At 39.5% G+C, this 21126-nt stretch overlaps 1 protein-coding gene and 1 long non-coding RNA gene across 3 annotated transcripts; both read right to left on the bottom strand.

The window, feature by feature from the left end:
- On the bottom strand, positions 1-1812 carry LOC139772498 (uncharacterized). 2 transcript variants are annotated; one of them, XR_011718137.1, is made up of 3 exons: positions 1668-1812; positions 1476-1582; positions 1-512 (listed from the first exon to the last, which is right to left on the bottom strand). It is a non-coding gene; the product is annotated as an uncharacterized lncRNA (long non-coding RNA). The 2 variants fall into 2 exon arrangements; XR_011718138.1 differs by having other exon boundaries at positions 1476-1606; positions 1668-1682.
- A 13198-nt stretch (positions 1813-15010) lies between these two features.
- On the bottom strand, positions 15011-18167 carry LOC139772497 (pancreatic triacylglycerol lipase-like). The gene is made up of 4 exons (XM_071706232.1): positions 18080-18167; positions 17532-17876; positions 17089-17331; positions 15011-16577 (listed from the first exon to the last, which is right to left on the bottom strand). The coding sequence occupies exons 1-4, from the start codon at positions 18126-18128 to the stop codon at positions 16153-16155; spliced, it is 1062 nt and encodes a 353-aa protein (XP_071562333.1). The 5' UTR covers positions 18129-18167; the 3' UTR covers positions 15011-16152.
- Between the last annotated feature and the right edge of the window lie 2959 nt (positions 18168-21126).

Below are 21126 nucleotides of genomic sequence, written 5' to 3'. Positions count from 1 at the left end.
TTTAATATTATTATATAATTTTTTATTTATTTATTACATGGGTTGATTATCGTGGTTGTTTATTTTATAATTTACGTCATATATATGTACACTTGTTTCTAATATGAAATACCAGAGAGTACGTTCTTATTTTTATAAAAATATTATCATATGAAATGAATTATTTTTGCTGTTCAACAAATCGACTTCAATTTGGTTGATAATGTTGAAGAAGGGTTCTTAGTCATTGAGACATAAAGAGTATATTGCTGGGTAATGACTAAGCAAGTGTATATTTCCAATTATTGTGTAAATTTTCACATATTTTTAAATCAATCAAGATTAAATCATAGTTCTACGCAACAAAATCCAGGTCGAGCTATCATTTATGATTATTGGGCAGGGGCAGGTTCATGTTGTGGCCATTCTACTCCTGCGTCTGCTGGGTCTCCGAGTCCTCTGGTCCGGATGGTGCAAACTTTAGCCCATCGATTACAGATAAATTCCCGGCAACAATCAGCATCATACTGGCACTGAAAAAGATTACGCGAGATTATTATCTTGCACGATGTCTTTCGTATTACATAACTTAATTATTTAAACTTAAGGTCAATGCACTTTCGTCACTTCTGACTTAATCCGTATTATCCACACATTTATAAAATTGTTCCCTGTAATCAACACTCAAATCTTGTCATTACTCACTACTTAAAATATTCAAAATGTGACATTTTATACAGCAATATATTTTACTCTTTCTTTATTCTGCTTAATTGTGTATAACTTGAAGGAAAGAGACGGAACGTGTTCCTTACATACAGAAAACATGTTTTCACAACACCTCCACGGAAAGTTCGACTTTCCATGCCTGTAGAGAGGGGCGAAAGCGGTCAATTTCACGCCAAGGCGGCATAGCGGGCGGAAAGTAACCACTTTCCTCCCTGTTTAGCGGGTGGAAAGTGGTCACTTTCCGCCCGCTATATGCCGCCTTGGCGTGAAATTGACCACTCTCGCCTCTCTCTAGGCATGGAAGTCGAACTTTCCGTAAAGGTATTGTGAAAAATATCGTGTGCACCTCGAGGCGAAAGCTTTTTCAGACTCGTGTGATTTGCCGCCCGAGCCGAAGGCTCGGGCGGCAAGCTTCACACTCGTCTGAAAAACGCTACTTTCGCCTCTTGGTGCACAATATACTATTAATACACCGGATTAAAATATTATGTATATGTATATATATACATATGTATATACATATACATAAATATATAATATACAAATAACAATCAAGTATAAAAATCTCACTACATTTGTTAAATTTTCAATTTATGTCATCTCTATAAATTACATATATAGAATCCATCATATTTTTAAAAAGTATACTATTAAGTTATATTAATTAATTTAATGGTTTTCACGAAACAAATATATGAATTAATAAAAAAATGTGGAGATACACATATATTACAGTTTAAAACATAATATCATGCAATGGTACTTACGAGTTGCCCGGGTAGTCTGCAGGCCATGACTAAAGTCATTGCGAGAAGCGTAAAGCAAAGAAGCACGATGAATTTCCCCATTTTTGATTAATTGCTTGAGAGATTTCCTGTTTTATAAAGTATATGTAGAACTATTGAGAAAGTAGAAAAATACTTTTAAACTATATAGAGATGAAGCTTTCGTATCCTCACCTGTAGTCAGCTCAGTGAAATTCAAACTGAATCAGTTCGGTGATCGGTCAGCTTATATAGAGAATTGGTGCGTAGAAATATAGAATGATAATCTCTTTATTTTATCGACTGCACATCGGCTCTTATTGCCTAATCTAATTTGAATATTTTTATATTCTGAGCCTCTTAATATTATTAATAATCTCTTTAAGTATGTGAGTGTGTAGTGCACCTTGAAAGTTTTTATGAGTCTACGTCTGTTTATGCCCGTCGCTGATATCGATTATCGTTCATCAGGCTTCATCAATTGCGCAAATACCGTGAGAATCATAGTCAACACATTACGTAAAGATCTATGTTCGTAGATCTTGACAAAGAGTGGGAAAAATTATAAACCCCTCCGCAGAGACAATATCACGATAACGAAAGCCTTTCCTCGTTATAACATCGCGGTGTATAATTGCGTAGTTTCTTCATTTATCCGTATATTCGATATCGTGACAACCAGCCACAGCGTGCTTTTTTCTAAAACTCAACAATACAGATAAAAAAAACCTGCGAAATACTCTAGATTTATTCATGTAAAATAAGAACGCAGGCAATTTTTTGCCAGGCATTCTCTAAGATTGACTCGTCTTTATTGCGGAGTACGCTCGCGTTGGCGTAAGTCATTTAAAGTCAGAAGCTCGCGATATTATCGAAGTGACGAGCGCGGCCGTAACAAATCTCCGCGGAAGAACACCCACGGTTTACGCGGCTCTTTATCTCCCCGCGTGTAAGAGGATTTCTCGGCTGTAAAAAGGTGAAATCGAGGGCACGGCGTCGCTTTATTCTCGCGGTCTGTCGCAACAACGTCGCACGACATATGAATCCTTCCGCAGCGAGGAGGGTTGACACCGCGAGAAGAGCTGCCGGGAGAGCTGCCGTTCTTTCGAGCCGGGTCGCGAAAAGTTGGAGCAGAGAAAATATGCGCTGGTCCGCCACCGGGGAGAAGGAACGCCGGTAAAGTTTCGCGAGAGTGGGAAAGAACGGGCGAGAAAAGGAACGAAGCTTTCCTCCTGACACTCGTATTATTTCCGCCAGCCGCGCGCGCGTTTCCGCGCGTTATCCTCGCCTTTCCGCGCCTTTCCGCGAAGGCGGGCGACGCGACGGTGCAGAGTCGCTTCGTGACATCCGCGTTTTACTGTAAATTGATTTCTCGTCGTTTCCCGACCGCGCGGGGAGGTAAGGCGGAATGACCGCGGGGATAAAATGCGCGCGGACGACGTAGCAATCGGGGGAAAGTCAGACGCAGGTTTATTCCTTCCCTCGACGCCTCTCTCGGTCTCTCTTACGAAATGAAAACGTCGGAGAAAAGGAAGAGCGTGACATCTCTTCCTTCGCGCATTTATCTCAAGGTAAATATTTATTTTACCAGGTTTCGCGTCGCGTATGATACAATTTTATCTTCGCTCGAGATATATCTTTTTTTTTTACTACGACTGACGCGCGCGCGAACGTACGTGATTCAACTTTGAGTACGAAACTTGCGCACGACGTCGTAAGCACTCGAAAATAAAGAACGACGAATGCTCGAAGGTGGAATAATAAGCCGGCTTTCTCCAGGCGGTAATAATCTTTATCTGCGATAAAAGAAATTGATCTTACGGCGAAATCGCCGGCAGAAACGGCAAAACAAACTCATGGTCGAGTTATATTGCGTCTCGCGTAATCTCGGGCTTTACTATCTTAGGCGAATCGTATTTCCGAATTCCCTGTGCAACATAACGGAGCAGCGAGAATCCCCACCGCCGGTTTCGGCCTTTTAAGGTTTACGCGATCGATGAAATCAGATAACGCAAATCGATTGTTTTCTCTTCTTACTAACACTGAGAATAAAATAAAAATAAAAAGTTGAAAAATAAAAAAAATAATTTTATTAGACCGGGACAAAGTCCCGATATATTTGAAATCTTTCTATGTTACATAATGTATTAATGTAACGTTAAAACAGCAATGGTAGTTTTATGCGGTCGAACTATCATTGAGATAAATTATATCCTCTATTGTATTACGCTAATAATTTATTCATACAATAATCAACGCCGGGAGAGGAGGAAAAGGCTGGCTGCCGCTCTCGGTTGTATTTAGTCAAACGCAGTATTTAATAAAGCTCTTTCATAAATAATCATATTTTGTAATATTTCGTTGCGTATGCGTTAATATCGGTAACACATTAGTAGAGACTACTCTATATTATTTGAGAATAAATATATGACATCTTTGTCGTTCAATTGATGCCTCTATTATTTGCAGCTGTGCAAATAATCGCAGGTATTCGTGGGATTGCGCACGTACGACGAAAAACGCGTACGAAGGCTCGAGTAATAAGCGATAACAGAGGCGTTCGAGCGCGGGATGCGCAGGGAGAAGTCTTAATTTCCTCTGCACCCCGCCACCCTCCGCCACGCCGGTGGAGGCCGCCGTCGACCGTTTTTTAAGTCTGACGCGTGCTGGCCTTTTAAAGGCCTTTCTTCCAGCTGTTTAGGTTATTATAAGGACCGAAGGCGCAGGGACGAGCCACCGTCGAAAGGGTGACCATCCGCTCTCCCGGCCATTTCCTAGCAATTTCCTGACGCTGTTTTTCACGTGAACTTTTGAACTCGTTCCCCCGCAGGGTACCTTTTCACTGTAAAATATCTGCTAAGTAGCCGCGCGGCAGGACTAGCCGGTTATAAATGGCCGCGTGCAAATATCGCAGGTTTTTTTTTGTGTCCAGATGCGTCCAGTATATTTAATGCCCCCTCTGGACGTCGGTCATCGTCGATGACTGCGCGACGAAAATGTCCTTTGCAGAATTAATGGCCTGTCGCGATATATCGACGAACCAAAAATCGAGGGAAAACGAGTTCTGGATTTCCTTCCTGTATTTATTTCCTATTCGCGATACCCCAAACGTTTCTCTAGTATAAAAAAAAGTTACTATAGTTGTTTGCACAGAGAATTTGAATTTTATTGGATATTACAAATTAACATGAACATATATGTTAAAATAAATCTCGAAGACTTGCGCGTTTGTCGTTTAATGGCGATCAATGATATCGCGCGTGACTGAGAACAGTACGCGTGTATACGCGTAGCAGAGATAGATGTATCAGAAACATTGTGAAATAGTGGATTATTTAATAAAAATATATTCAATACTTATTTAAAACAATCTGAAAATATTAATAAATACAAGAGTGTAATATTTAAACAATATTTTACATTTTGAGGAAAGTACGAATTCTAAGATCTCGAATTCTAAGAATTCTGAATCTTAGATGCATATATTAATGTTAACTGCAATACAACACGGCTGGCCTTCGAGGATAAATTCGGTTCGAGAGATAAATTTATATACTTTATTTGTGATGTGGTAATAATTATTAGTTAATAACATATTTTATTATAAAATAGAAGTTAATGGTAACTGATTGATTCAATTACCACATAATTACAATTTAACTGGCTCGGATGATAAATAAATAATAAATAATTTAAATTTAATTTCTCAATAAATTCGCGTTATACAGTTGACGTGCAAATAATGATTATTTGTCGTCTCTGCAGACATATAACTCTGTGCACATGATTCTGTGTGCTGCCGTTTACACGATGGTTCAACCTCCCTCCTGCAATTCTGCATTTTGAGCGTAAATATCGTATTATAAATAGATCGTTTCCAATAAAACATCTATAGCGATATCAGTTAAGAAAAAAAGTGTCAAATAACGATATAATTAGCCAAATTAGGTTGTAGTAACACCACAAAGACATTGTCAATACCTTACAAATGTAATAAGACAATATTTTTACGATATAAGTAAAAATATTTGTTTTATTTCCAACTTAATATTAAGTATACTTAATATTAATATACTGCTAATTATTCTTTCATTATTGTTTATTTTGATCAAAAAGAGAAGGCAGATTTATCGCGTTGTTAAGAATTTAGTCTTGTAATACAGGCGAACCGATTTGTATGTTGACAGGACACTTCCGAATCCTTTCTTAATGTACCGAAATGAAAGGGATCGATACCTCGCGCATTTTAATATCAGCCTGATATCGCTGAGAGATAACGTTGGAAGCCGGATATCCATTTTGGTAGAATTCAGAAGTGATTCGTATATACGGATAGCTACTAGAACGCTGCCATTATTCAGCACGAGTGAAACCGTGAATAATCTACGGCACTCTCGAAAACATCGACAGACGTTTGCGCATTCCTAAAAGTTGCCTTTGCCCGAAAATGATTTACCAGAATGATGTACACGCGGGAACACACGCACGACGTTGTCGAAAGGCTCGGAAACGGTTTCCGATAGCGAACGGGTAACCCAAGTTAGTCTTGACCATACGAAGTAGGTTCACGCATACTGACACGCGTGATTATCAGTGCGCGGAATTCATTGGCCCCCGAAGGACAGGGGTAGACTATTCACATCAATGCACCCTTACCGAAGGGTTGCTAAACTTCGAACTTGCATCCCCCCTGTATTCGTTCGGCGCTGTCGCGGGAAAAACATTGCGACCTTCTCAAGAACTCGATCGAATGCGCGCTTTTATTTCAAGGCATCGAGCAGCTTACTTTCATTATTATTGGCATTATCATTGGCGTCCTTTGTAACCGTATTTACATTTAAAAAGTTAGAGAGATAATATATCTTTTATAAGTCACGCTATTTCTGAGCTCATTATCTGCATATTTTAGGTTGAGCTATTTTTAAGATGTATTATTACGGAATTCTTTACTTTTCCAATAAAAGCATTCTTTTCCGATATATTGTAGAAATTAGGTTAAACTAAATTAATTAGCAGTATAGTAAATAATATTACCGTGTAAATAATATAATTTTTGCAATATATCAAGAATTTATTAATGTTACTTAAAATATAAAAAAAAAACGTATTAATGTCGCGACGTTGTCTCGTATAAACAATTTTATATTTTTTATTGTCTTTCACCGCGGATGTAACGCCGCTTTCACGAAATCTCAGAGTTAGTCAATAGATTTCCGGCAACGTCACTCCCGCACAATTTCGCGGACAATACTTTGACCCCTTTTTAAGCAGGTCGATGGTGCCATCTGTTAGTAAATGTATCAACTAATCAATGTTCACGCATGTGCATTATGTGCTTCCGAGTAATCTCTAAAAGGAAAAGTCGGCAATGAGGGTCCCTAATCGGATCGATGATGAAAGGGTGAATGTGCCCTGAAACTCATTTCGCGTAAAACAAAAATACGTAAAACAAAAATAATTGTAAAAAAACATAGAAAAATATGAAAAAACAAAAATTTAAAAAACGCAAAAAACACAAATTAATAACTCATCGAAAGCGAAAAAGTTTGAATTACGACGAGCACCCACGGAACGATCTTTTTTCGACGCTGCTTTGTACCGCAGGTTGCATTCTCTAGGCGTCCTTTTTATTCTATTTATTCTTCTATTTAACATATCGAGTAAAACATTTATTTCGATATTTCACATTGCCAGATCACTCGACTCAATAATAACATTTACTATAATTACAAAAATACGAACGAAGAGATACTTTATATCTATTGTATAACATTATATTTCTTTAAATTAAATATTACTTTAATTACAAAATATATAAAAAAGGAGATATTCTCGTTTTATATACAGAAAGGTACAATTGTATGATTTCTATTATATTTTTATCTTTTTGTAACACAAAGATGATGAAACTTTTCATTTGTACACACGAAGCACTGCAGAACGCTCGACAGAAATGATAGGATTCACCTAACAAACGCACTAATATGATGAAATCGAAATCTTCGTAATTCAAACAATAATGAGTATCGGTTGAATATCGGAGAAGAGCAGTAATTTCGGAATAACGTATCCCTCCGCAAAAGCGTTCGGCGAACAAGCCGGGCCGTTGCCGCAGTCGCGCTTACGTTCGAAAACGCACGTAGGTCCATTATACGAAACGATATAATGGCGCAGTCTATTATCTAAACAACGAGAAGCCCAGCAACGGAATCGCGCGGCGCGGCGCGGCGGGGGTTTTGCCGCGAACGTTATTGATATTCCCGGCGGTCGTCTCGCTTTACGTTGAAATTAGCCGAACGGAGGAAGCCGCTGCATAACGCTGTCGCGGATACAAACGAGAAGCGAAGCCGATGCACTATCGAGTATCGATCATCCGGCCGCTCGAGAGCGGCTCGAGCATCGCGGAACGATACGGCGCCTCCTCCGTTGCGCGTTCCGTTCGCTTAATATCTTCGTCAAGATTCGCGAAGTGGCTGCGCTTGCTATCTCGCACCCCCCCCCCCTCCCACCTGTCCCCCCTAACTCATAAAGCTCGCGTTGACTCGCGAGAGACGCACTTCTCTTATCGCGAAGCGATAAAAATGAAGAGTCCCGAGATAAAGAGAATGAGAAAGAAATGATTCGGACACCGCGAGAAAAGACATGTGTTCTAAAAGGAAAAGTTTGAAGAAGCAAAAAGAAAATTCTTGCAATTGTTACAAAAATTGAAATAGATAAGATAAAGTTTGAATATCTTCAATTAGCACAGCTTCTAATTTGATATAATTAGCAAAAATAAATATTTCTAATCTATTCATATAAAATATGATTGATGATTGATTTGTGTCTCTTTCGCAATGATCGATTCAAATATTTCAAATAATAGAAAGAGAGCCAGAGCGAAAGGCGGAAATAGCGTAAAGTGTACGAGTGATCATTCTTGTAATTATTACAAAAATTATAACAGATAAGATAAAGTTTGAATATCTTTAGTTAATACATAGCTTCAAATATGATATAATTCTCATTAAAAAATATAAATATTTTTAACCATTCATATAAAACATGATTGATTTGTGTCTCTTTCGTAATGATCGATTCAAATAATAGAAAGAGAGCCTGAGCGAAAGGTGGAAAATAGTGTAAAGTGATCATTCTTGCAATTGTTACAAAAATTATAGCAGATAAAGTTTGAATATCTTCAGTTAACATAGCTTCTAATTTGATGTAATGTCTCACTAGAAAATATTAATATTTTTAACCATTCATATAGAATATGATTGATTTGTGTCTCTTTCGCAATGATTGATTCAAATACTTCAAACGGAAAGAGAGCCAGAGCGAAAGGCGGAAATAGCGTAAAGTGTGTTCGCGCTGCGAGTGATCATTGCCAAAGGGCGAGGCTGACCGATCGGGCCTTCCCCGTTTGTCCAATCGATCGGGCTAAAGATTTTCGACTCTTAATTAAGATCGCGAGGGCACTCGAGTTTTCAATTAAAAGAGTAGCGACGTTCCCTCTCTCGTTGTCTCTGTTTCTCATCATCGTCCTCTTTTTGTCAGCTCCCCATCTTCGTCGTCCGCACATTCATTTCGTATTTTCGTCCCCCTCTGTCTCGCTCTCGCGCTCGCTCCCCCATCCGTATTTTCCTCGCTTGCGCGTTCTTTTTGCCTCGGCGGCCTGATGCGCTAGCAACATTAAATGCAATTTTGCGCAACGCATCCTCCGAGGGTACTCGGATCCCGATGGTGTCTCCCGATCCACTTTTTCCGTTTTGGCCACTTTTGTGGAGTGCGCGTGCAAGCGGTCGTGTCATTTTTGTTTCCGACAACGTTTCCGATTCTTTGTCGGACGATATCGAAAAATATTTGTTGCCTCGTTACCTCGATGCTCGAGATCACGTGCAATATTTCTAGCAGCATGGCGCTTCGCGAGGATTTTCCATCGGCTGCTCCGCTCATGAGCATTGAAATATTCAAGCAACCACTTCATACTGTTTCTAAATTCCTGAATATCGGAAAGCTCTGTTTCTGTTTTTAATTCCAGACCCGCTATCTCTGACCTAACGAAATTGGAATGACACAAGAATTAAGAAATATGGTGTAATATAAACGCGTTTAGCCGCGATCTGTTCGCAGAGCGTGTAAGAAACGCGAGATTTCTCACGGAGGCATCGCTCGCCACGAATCAGCGCGATAATCGCGCATCCGAGGGGAGGAAAGAGGGAAACGCGGGGGAGGAAAAAGCAGGAAGCGAGCGCGTGATCGGGATCGACAGGGGGTGGTATTTTTGGCGGTTATCCCCGTCGGCGTGTCGATACGAGTCGCGAAACGGAGGGTAACGGTAACCCTCCCGTGTTGCCCAATGCCAATTTTTGCCGCATACAAAAGCGCGGGTACGCGTGCCATACGCGGCGCTTCCCGCCCACGCACGCACACACGTATCCAGGCGGCGGCGGCCCGATAATGCTGCACGATGACCATGGGACACCGGGCTGATTGGGGTGTGCAGGCGACCTATGCAGTTTAATTTATGTTGCATCACCAGCCAGTCGTACGTGCATCAATCCGTACTGCCCGCGATCGCGTCTCGCTCGCGTTCCGATGCGGTTTTTCGGCGACGGCGATCGGCGACTTCGAGTCTTCTACACGAGTACTTGCTTCCCGATGACTCCGTATTCACGTACGTACTTGTATGTAGATGCCTATATATGTGTGTGTGTATGTGTGCGTGTGTGTGCGTGTGCGTGAATGTGTGTACGTGTACATGTGCGCGCAAATGAATACGCACACACATTCGTAGACATCAAGCCGGCTACGCGTTTGTAGTCAGCCATCTTTGTTAACCGTGAGTGTTCGCCGCGAATAATAGATAAACGGACTTACGAATCACTTGGAGACCCCCGGTGAATTTCACGTATCAAAGATCGTGATTGGATCTGCCGGATGATGGATATCTGCCTTATCTTGAACTTGGAGAGGCCATATGTCGAAAGTGTGCGTAATACGGCTAATTTTAGGATCTAACTTGTGACGTTCGAGTTTTGACGCCACAAAGAACAGATGACAGAGCATTTTAGCGAAAGAATTTCACAGTCATACTCTAAAATGAGTCATTTGACGCAGTTTGCTTATTTGTACGGAAAGAACTGTTTTGCTGAAGTGTCTAAAAATTTAGCAATCAGTTTGAGTGTTCTACATAATTATTTTGATATTGCAACAAAATTATTCAGATCTGTATGTAGCTAAATTTTTAGATACTTCAGCAAAACCATTCTTTCCGTGATGAAACGAGAGAACCTTCCATGGAAGATTTATGGCTTCTTTAGCACATAATGTTACATCCATCGCTGTCTTCTGCAATGTAAATATATATCTTTTAATAATTCTTCAGTTTAAAATACGAAAGAGAGCGCTATATAGCTGGCAATCAAGTAAATCGAGGCGAGAATCGCATTAAAAGATTCAACATGGTTCTTTCTAAGGCGTCTTATTTCTCAGTTTCCCGACTCTTACGATAAAACGGGAGTCAATGGGCCAATATGCTGCCCATTGGTCAACGTGTGATTTAGTAGTTACCGATGAATCGTATTCGCGATATGAACCGGTCGTTTATCAACGCGTCCGAGCCCCAAGATCAAAAGAGCAATAAATAAAGGAGCGTTATGCACGAGTTGTCGCGCGCGCGATAGAAGCGGAATCGGCGAAGAAAGGCGCAGGAGGAAAGCTAATTAGCGCGGATCGAAACCTACGGCGCTTGATAAATGGACAGCCAATATTTGGACTGAGGGTGCTTCCCTATCCCTCCTCCTTCCACCGGCCGCGCTTTTTTTTCTCGTTTTTTATCGCGAAGTTCTTTACATTGATCATCGTAGAAGACGCGTGATGGGGGCGCAGGATGGAGGGGGCTGAAAGGGGACGGATGGCGACGAGCGTACGCACAACTTACGCGCGTTTGGGTAAATATCTCCGCGGGTATTTACACGAGCGAGCTCGACTCCGAGATAGCCCGTGATTAATGGCCCTTCTTCAAGCTTTATTAACGACCTGTCCACCCAAGCCCCACCTTGACCACTTTTGGAAAACCTCGTGTAGCGCCGGCAAGTTCGTCATATATACGATTTTATTCAGACGCGCGCTTCCTCGTTAATGGAACCCGGGCTGCTCGCTCGAATCTTTTACGAGCTCTCGTCGCGTGGGCGATCTTTCGAAAATTCAAAGTTGCCACGTGCACACGTCGAAAAATTTGTCGAATATATAAATAACGGTTTAATTTATCGAATGGATCGTTTGTTCGTAGCGCGCGCATTATTTTTTATCTCGGTGATTAAATTCACGCGTACGCGCGTTTAGTTATTACGTACGATTAAATCGATTCTGCGAACGTGGCATGGTTGTTCTTCCGAGAACAAACGGGTCCTATTCGTCCTACAGTCGACGTTGAGTCACATAAGCGAAAGACCATAAGGTACCGTATAAATACACGGTAATCCTATCCGATAATAGTCGCACGGTCAATTAAGATGACCGTCATAAGAACCAATTAAACGTAAGTGCGCGACCACCCTGGCTCGGGTTACGTATTTACGATCTAAAATTATGCGTTTTCGTCGCCCGCGCTCTCCCATTACTTGCCCTACGATTTCTTTCTCGAGTGGCCCGTCCCCCTCCCCCTCCGCTCCCTCTCGCCACCCCTTACGTCCGATTATGAAATTTCATCTGTGTACGTATGCGCACCTGATTTTATACTATCGCATACTATACGTTCTCCCGACGACGCTCCGCCGCGCCGGGGGAAACGTTTCCAAAGCTTCGTATAATTCGTCGTCAAAAGTCGGCCATAATTGGCGCAATTATGTGTATAATGCAATTATCAGTTCATTTCCTCGGCTATACGATGGACTGGAGCGATACTCTTTGGAAATGCGTAAATAATATATTTGCGTATAAACGTGATGACCGGATGTGTGATCTACGTGATTAATCGCCGCGTTAATTAAAATGTTCGCTTAATAAGTTCGGTTAAATGGCGGGAAAAACAGCGCGGCGATTCATTTAGCAATTATTTTATGTAGTTTATACACGCGCATACACATACCGCGGGAGGTAAAGTACTTCGCGCGCGCGATAATGGCAGCGGACCCCAAAATGCACCGCGACAATAACGATTCCGGGTGGATTAATCTCTCTGATGGGACGTCGAACGCGCGGGTACGCTTTTTAAGACACACGACAGCGACGACATCTCTCTCGCTTCCTAAGATCGCGCGAACAAAAAAGTGTCTCGCGTACGTGGGCACACGTACGTATGCACGCGCGTCCCTCGAAGAGTGGCTCCTTTTTTTTTTAGAACCCTTTGTCGTCCCGGTTTCTCACATTCACGACTGGTCACCAAACGAGTCGCCACAAGGGCAACAAAAAATGGAGTGCGGCGTTTATCAAATATACCTACCTACCTTCGAAGGGTGACCGCCGGAACCTGGTTCGTTTTCCATACTCGCAGCTTGATTCCGCCTCCCCTAATTGGAGGTTTCGATATAAGAAAAATCGCTTCCGGCTGAAGATAATACAATATTATGACGATGATCGCGCGTATTGTATACATTTTGTGCTCGTAAAATCGCGAGGTTTCGCGATTAGATTATCCATAATAATCATCATATCGATTTTGCGATAACTAATTATATTTATAATGCGATAATTAATTATTTTATACATAATTTCTTGGTATTTTACATGTACCGATAATGTAATACTTGATCGATAAACATTACAATAGAATATTTTGCGCCGCGGATAAAATATATGCTCATTTCTCTTTTCATGTGATTGTGGTTTAATCATTTTGATCATTTTACGCGTTATTCCATTTCTCTCTTTCGGCTTTCAGTTGAAAAAAAAATTAGAAATATATTTTCCATTTGTTTTTAAATACTTTTATTGAAATATCACAGATCCGAGTGTGTGCGTGTATACACGCGATGGTTTTCTTGGACAACATCAACTTTAAAAGGAGCAAATAAATTCTCGTTCGGTGTCGATACTTTCAGAAAAATGAACGGCAAGGGGATTGTTTCGCGCCGGGGAAAAAGTCGTCCCCGACGCGCTCGCGGCTCGAATACGATCGAAAGGACAACACTTTCGCGGCTGAGACATAGGCAGCGAGCGCTACGTATGCTGATATATGGACCCGTCTCGCGTTGATAGATACCAGAAACTTTACAACTTTAATTTTTCCCTCGACGTCAATTTTGGGTTTTAATCTTGACCTACACCTCGGACAGGCGCATCAGACAAGAAAAGAATTATTACCGCTGCAATTAAATAACGTTCTCCGCGTGAGTTGTATCTGGATCTCGAGACTTTGTATATTTCATCCGAAAAGAGTTTACGCTTTCGAATGTTAAAACACGTTTTTTTTTCTAAAACGAAAAATAAAGAAGTTATTTCATGAATTTTTTTTTCTCGTCATTGCAAAAAATGGAAGAATCACCAGGCATGAAATACAAATTCCGCGCAGAGAGCAGGATGAGATCATGCAAAATAAAATAATGTTTAACATGATGATAAATTGTTTACCCACATTAAATAACAATTTACATTATATAATACTTCTTCCGACTTTTTAATACTCTGGATCGATAGCCAAATTTGTATTAGTTTACCAACAAGTTTGATATTATTTAATCTTATCGAGCAGAAATATCGGCATGAGAAATCGCAGAATGTGTAATAATATATGAGATAAGACTGTAGTTATATGACTGAAAAGATGATACATATTATTCTATGGCACTTGTGATATGGTTAAAAATTAATGTGATTGATGTTAACCTTAATAGATTAACTAAATGAATTAAAGGAATGCCTTTCTGATCAAGAAAGATATATTCCTATTTGGGACGTCCTGCATCAGAATTTTTTCGGTCTACCTATTCGGGATCCTTATTCACGTCAGGTGGTATTCATACTCAGGTGGCCGGCTTGCATCTGGCGTACCCATTGTTCACACGTTAATGAAACACGGCCCGGCTTCGCCAACTTTTATCGCGGATATTTCAATTGCGAGTGTGAACAATTGATACTCCCGGCGTATATCCGCAATAGAAACATTCGGCGCCTTATCGAACTTGTAGATATCGCGATTTAGCGCCGAGAGTCAATCGTTTCGGGCTGAATATTTTATATCAATTGCAAATCCGTAACATAAAAAAATTCATTAATACCTTTTGAGTGTTCTTCCGGCAGTACTTTTAACATATGTTATAGTTTAACACACATACACACATATTAACGGAAAACATCTATATAATTTCGATAATAAAAATATTTTTTCTACTTCTACGTAAATCATTTCAACGCATACGTTCTTTTCAAAACTTACAAAACAATTTGTTTACTTCGGATTCTTTTCAATAAATTTAAAAAGAGTTTTTTAATTGAAATGTTAGAATATTTTTAGGTGATAGCGTCGTGATCATTGTTGTTATTATGACTAAAGATAATTTATTATCTAGTTGTATAGGTTTGGATTTAGAGTAATAAAATAAGTACCCGCTTGATTCTTTGCAAAAATATAATAATTTGTACATCAGTGCTCTGTTATAAACAGGTATAAATTTCATCACATTTCATTGCATTGCTAATATCATGAAAATGATCGTGCATTTTCCAATCAAGCGTCGTAGATCTGGAATGGGGAATATTTTTTACTTACATTTTTAATAGACTATATATGTACATGTCCTGAAGATCAGCCGTTCCTGCGATTAACGTTCGCATCTATTCTAATATCGACGAAGACACTCACTTTTTGGGACGATCTCCCTTATTTTGCGAGATCACGTTTATCTCTTTTTCTTTCAAAACTTCATCTCGTGCATTACGTCAAAATGATAAATATCTATGTCTGTTTACACGAAACAGCCCGGAGCCTAAAATTCAGCGCACGGTTTAACCCAACTGTTTTCCGTATCGCTTTGTTATTTTTGTTGCTATGCACGATATACGCGAGATGTATTATATTACGATAAAATTTAATGCATCGCGACTAAAACCGCGGCTGCTCCGAGCAATTCGCTTTTCATTCGGAGAGGCCGTGCGTCTCCGGCGAATGTTTGCACGCGTACAGCGTACACGCACCGAATACGTTGCGAGTCGCTGCGAGGAAAAGAATGAACAACGGCAGGAAATTTGATACGTGCATTTAACGCGACTTGACTCGCATTTAGAGAATACGTCGGGCGTATCCTCCCGGTATTTTGCATTTCCAATATAACGTTATGATGCATTTTACGTCACACGAGACGTATTTCGCACAAATACGCGCTGGCCGCCGTTTACGCCGGTAATTAGGTCGACGGTGAAGCGAAACGTCGCGCGACAGCGACGATACTTCATCCTGTTCCTTCGATAAATAGCGCCTACGATTCCCGGTGGTCCAAACGATTTGCAGCCCCGGCTTAGACGGTATAAAAATATCCCGGCGAGAGAGCCTGCAATACTCGCGCTCGAAACAGCCGTTGCGGGCGGAAACGAGATTACGCACCGTGAACGCGCGTCCGATCGATTGCCGGGAAAAACGAGTTTAGCTCGACGCGGATCTCTCCTTCCTGTACCGCGATGAATTGCCAAATTCAGAATCTTCGCTGACGGCTGATCGTCTAGTCTGGCCGATCCTTCAAGATCGCGCTCCAGGCGCTCATCAGCGTCGCATCGCGAGCGGCCCGCTCGCGAACGGGGACGACGGATTGGTATTTAGGTAATAGGTACCGTGGGCGCTGAAGAGCGGCTTGTGACCGCCCATGATGGATGCGTGCGAGTCTTTGCACAGGCCCTTTATAAATCGATGGAAACTAGTGCAGCTCTTCCCGTGGAATCCTACCTCGCTGTTGATAGACTCGGCGAAGAACTTGTACGAGCGAGCATGGGAACACGCGCCGCCGGGATCCACTCGACAGCCGTCCTGCCTTTCGCCGCCGTTGGGATAATAATCGACATCTCCGATGGCTGCCAAGAAACCGAGGAGACCACCGTTAGTATGAATGATCTCCACGTACTTCGCATCGTCGCTCGATATCATGGATCCTGGACCGGCCCGACTAAAGCCGGGTAAAGCTGGATCTAGTCCTGGAACGATAAATTCGCGCCATGTCAATTAATAATTGTAATTAATTGATCAGATCGACATAATCGACTTTTATATTCGATGAAAGAAACGAGCAATGACGACGTTCGATCAATATATGTGAAAAAGAAGATAAAAAGCGAATCGCAAAACTTTCTGAACTAACATACGCATCTAATGCGTATCAAACATGAAAGATAAATGCGAACTTCTTAAAAATTTGATAAGTCTCAAAGAGAGGGGTGCCGCGACTGCGAAAAGTAATGACGCATCAATATTAAAAATATACTATCTTTTCTACATGAAGAGAAGGGAGAAATAAAATTCTCTTAATCGGTTATATAATCTTCAATCTCTGTGAGATTTAATGACGCTTGATAAAAAGAGAGGCTTCTTATCTGTTCAAAAATTTAAGACTAATCAGAATATTAAAGATGTAAGATATATTTTTCGTAGCGTCAAATGTCTTTGTCGAATATAAATGCTATTAGGTGTAAAATATTAAAAACTTACCCACGACATAACTGATATCGCTGTCAGCGTTGCGAGCAGCGATTCCAACTATATGGGCACCAAGAGAGTGGCCGACCAGTACGGTGTGCGACAAATCCATTTCATGCTTCACGAGAAAATTGATCATAGTGGCGACGAATTGACCGATCAGCGTGACACGCTTGCTGGCCCAAACATAGGGCCTCCTACTTAATGAACCCCAGTCGATGACGATCACGTTGTAATCTTTATGCCCAAGATAAGCTGCATAAGAAACAACAGACATTAGCATAATAAGATATTCCAACACAGAAGAAATGAAATCGTCTTCTGATTTAATCATGAATTGGATTCATTTATATAAAATAAAGTAGTGTTCTATATTTCGAACTTCTATTAATAATTATCTTAAATTGCAAAACGTTATGTAATATTTCCACGCTACATGATAAATGTTCACATACCGTCGCGAACTAAAGTGCATGCTGCGCTTCTGCGAGAATTCGTCCATCCGTGAGTTATAAAACGCGTTGGTTTCGCAGGATCGAAGTTGCTGTTCTTTAGAGCAGCCTCGTCATTGACGTAGAGTTGCTTCGGATCGTTAACATTGTCTTTATTATACAGAAAGAATAAGACACGGCTTGCGACATCGCCGTCGTCTCCATCTTCGTCGTTCCCGGCGTCGTCCAATGTTACCTTCACCAAGTTCCCGTTGTCGTCGTATACGTACATTACTTTATCTTGAAATAATTCGTAATCCAGTGAAGTAAAAATATCGTCAGGAAGCACCTGCTCTTTCACTGGAAGCCCTGCACAATCAGGATACAAGAAACTTGTACATCGCATAATACAAAATGAAAAAAAGAAAATATATAGGAAGAATATATGTTAAATAAAACAATAATATTAACGATTGTCTTTCTATTCGAATCTTAAAAAGTTAATGCGCGAGTCTAGAATTGTCAACAAATTCATCTTTTTTTACAGATAAACATGCAAATATTATTTTTACCAGCAACGGTGCACGCAAGCAAGGCGCCAATTAGAACGCGTATCTCCATGCTTAATTGTTGTTAACACTGCAGAACATTCAACTGCTTTTAAAGCGCCTGAGTTCTGTCGGTATACTTATATACCATTTTAACGATAAGATAAATTTCTTTTGCAGTTATACTGTAACTATAATCAATTATTTGATAATATCTGAGATGTCCTGTTCAGATTACAATAATCGATATTTACGCAAATTTATCGAAATCTTGAATTTCATACGTTTTGTTAAAATACGCATTGCATTTTTAATCCCTAGAAATTAATATGATTTAATAATATGTATTATTTATTTATTTATATTTTGTATTTATTTAACAGTCATTTTTGTAATCAACTATTTTAATGTACTATTTTGTATTGTAATCAACTATTTTAACACATATTGAGTATCAATGATAAATAATAGGAATAAAACGTAAAGCAAAGTTATATCATATAATATATGTAACAGTTTTAAATTCTGTTGCGATTAGAAAGAAAAGGATTTTATTCAAGGTTTTAGAAGCTTTTTCTAAAACTTTTTAGAAGTAATACACTTTGTGAACTCATATCGATAAGTAGACACAATAAATTTCAAAGTCTTTTAAAAAGAACACGAAAGCAAATAGCATATTACAAAATAAGACAATGGGTCTGTTTTTTATTGTTGAACTGGCTGCAGGAGTTCAGAGTTCTTTTTCTTTCCTATGTGTCGTAAAAAAGATTAACTCTGAACTAGTGCAGCCAGTTCAACAAAAGAAAACAGACTCAATGTCTATCTGAGCACGTGATTCAATTTTATAAATTCTCGAGTTTTTTATATTTTCCATTTACAAAAATCGTTAAGAATCGGTTAGAGAACCTTTAAAGTGTTATTAATATACGAAATAATTATTGAATTTTGTATAGTCAAAAAGTAAATTGATATGCCTAAATCTGGAATATATTTAATTACAAGACACTAAACCTATCGTTGATTATAGACAAACTCTGGCATTTAGAAAAGTTAATGAAATATATTTCAATCATATTTAGTAATTAAAATCTGTAAATAAAATGTCAAAAAGAAGAAATTAATTCCAGAAAAACAAATAGAAATTTATAAAAGCCGAAATATTTAGAAAAAATTGCTACAGATTTGGAAATAACAAAAGAAAAAATAATGAAGAATATCATATGCACATCACATTTCTGAAGCGGAGCGTATCTTTAGAAGGATCAATTAAGCAAGGAAATATTTGTCTCGGTAAATCTTTAAAACAAGATCGATTTAATATTGATAAGACGTCATTTATTTTTTTCAACGTTAATTATCTGATCCGCATACCGATCCAATTCTATTGCCCTGTTGAGATCTGTCATTTTTTCGCATCTGTGTTTCGCGACGTAAATCAATTTTCTCTGTCCTCACCGAGATTATTCGATATGCTAATCAGCGGATGTTATTGACAAAGATTTTTTATTAAGATCAATAATTAAAAGATTGACAGAGGAATCACGCGCGACAGAGATGTTAATGGATATTATATCGCGCAGAAGAATTGTACACACAAAACGCTAGAAATACGAAAATGCAAATTAATACAGCGTAACAATTCGATAAATCATGTAATTTAAATATAAAACGATTGGCCGGCTCGTATTACGCACATTCCAATATCCCTTGAAAGAGTTTAATATTTTAAAGATATTATTATTCTCTATTATTATATTAATTACATCGAGTTGATATCGGGTTAATGATATAATTAAGCTATCAAGTAAATAGAGTTTTTATGCAATTTACGCTTTGATTGTAACCTCATTTTGGACAATCAATTATTTGTATATCAATTGCGTTATCCGCATTATCAATCATTCTTATAAAACAATGATAAGCGTTAATCTATATATACAATTTGATTTTTAAACAGTGCCTTGAAATTCCATATACAGATTGAACGGCCGTTTAAACGATAATATGATATTGTGAAAGGGTAGATGTGCATCAAAAAGTAATCATCTTAATCTTCGTGTCACGTGTAACGAAAAACAAAAATGAAATTCAAGCGAGCAAGAAAAATGTAATATCTTTGCTTTTTTCTTAGCGTACACTCAATCTAATCTAGTAAACGTTAGTTAACAAAGCTTATTGATATAAAGAAGAAATAAGAAAAATATATGTTGAAACGGACATTGGATTATATTTTTAAAATATCAGTAAATTAAACACTCGCAAAACAGATATTAAAGATAATAATAATCTCTTTATTCGTCTACGTTGCTTTGTCACGTTAGAACATTAGGGAAACTGTTCACATTTGCAGTGCGGCTATATCGACACTTATCTATGACGTTTCGAAATACATTTTGCATAAATCTCAAATGGGCATTGTTGACAAGTAGCAACGTCAAGCATTTCACGAGGAATTATGATAATGGACAATATCGGGCGACCTGATTGACCGATGTTTCGTTCTGTTTCGTTCTGTCTGAGACCTCGGCTAGAAAGATGAAGAACGACGTGCGCGAGAAACGACTTACATGAGCGACTAGGAAAATACGACCCCCTAAACGCGCGTGTTTTCCCACCGAGACATTTAATTCCCCCCCGTGCTCGCGGGTTTTTATTCGTAATTGAGTCCTACGGCGCGGTCCCCGCGTTTACGTAAATTTTAAAATATTCCAATTAGTATAATGAAATTAGCGCGCTTATGAAAATTTCGCGGCATTAGCCCTGGGAACGCGGGGGGGAAAAGGCGACGTTAACGTGTCTATGAAAATTTTCATTTGCACATCGACGTGAGAGACTGTTAAGCGAGCGCGGAAGGATTAAGAGACGGAAACCTGTTGTGGCGTGTGTTCTTTTTAAAAGCCGCGGCGGCGAGTTCTCGCCCTCGGCGGTTACATTTCTCAGACAGAATCAAACAGGTTCGCTTCTCTCCGCATACACCGCGCCGCTGGGATAAAACCAGTTTTAACGACCCGCTTGAAATTTTTATTGTACACAGAGCGCGCTCAGCGGAATGCATCCGATACAAATACTTT

The sequence above is a fragment of the Temnothorax nylanderi genome, unplaced genomic scaffold (assembly GCF_030848795.1).
Source record: "Temnothorax nylanderi isolate EJ_2023f unplaced genomic scaffold, tnyl_v1.0 TNYL_tig0050_pilon, whole genome shotgun sequence".
NCBI classification, from domain to species: Eukaryota; Metazoa; Arthropoda; class Insecta; order Hymenoptera; family Formicidae; genus Temnothorax; species Temnothorax nylanderi.
The sequence above is the reverse complement of the archived record's forward strand: the minus strand, read 5'-3'. Positions and strand labels throughout refer to the sequence as shown.

What these genes read in the sequence shown, in the direction of transcription:
- LOC139772497 (XM_071706232.1), bottom strand. Translation starts at nt 18,128, where the DNA reads ATGGAGATACGCGTTCTAATTGGCGCCTTGCTTGCGTGCACCGTTGCT. An exon ending in GCTTGCGTGCACCGTTGCTG is followed by an intron (nt 17,877 to 18,079) that starts GTAAAAATAATA and finishes CTGATTGTGCAG; the next exon opens with GGCTTCCAGTGAAAGAGCAG. An exon ending in CGATATCAGTTATGTCGTGG is followed by an intron (nt 16,578 to 17,088) that starts GTAAGTTTTTAA and finishes TTATCGTTCCAG; the next exon opens with GACTAGATCCAGCTTTACCC.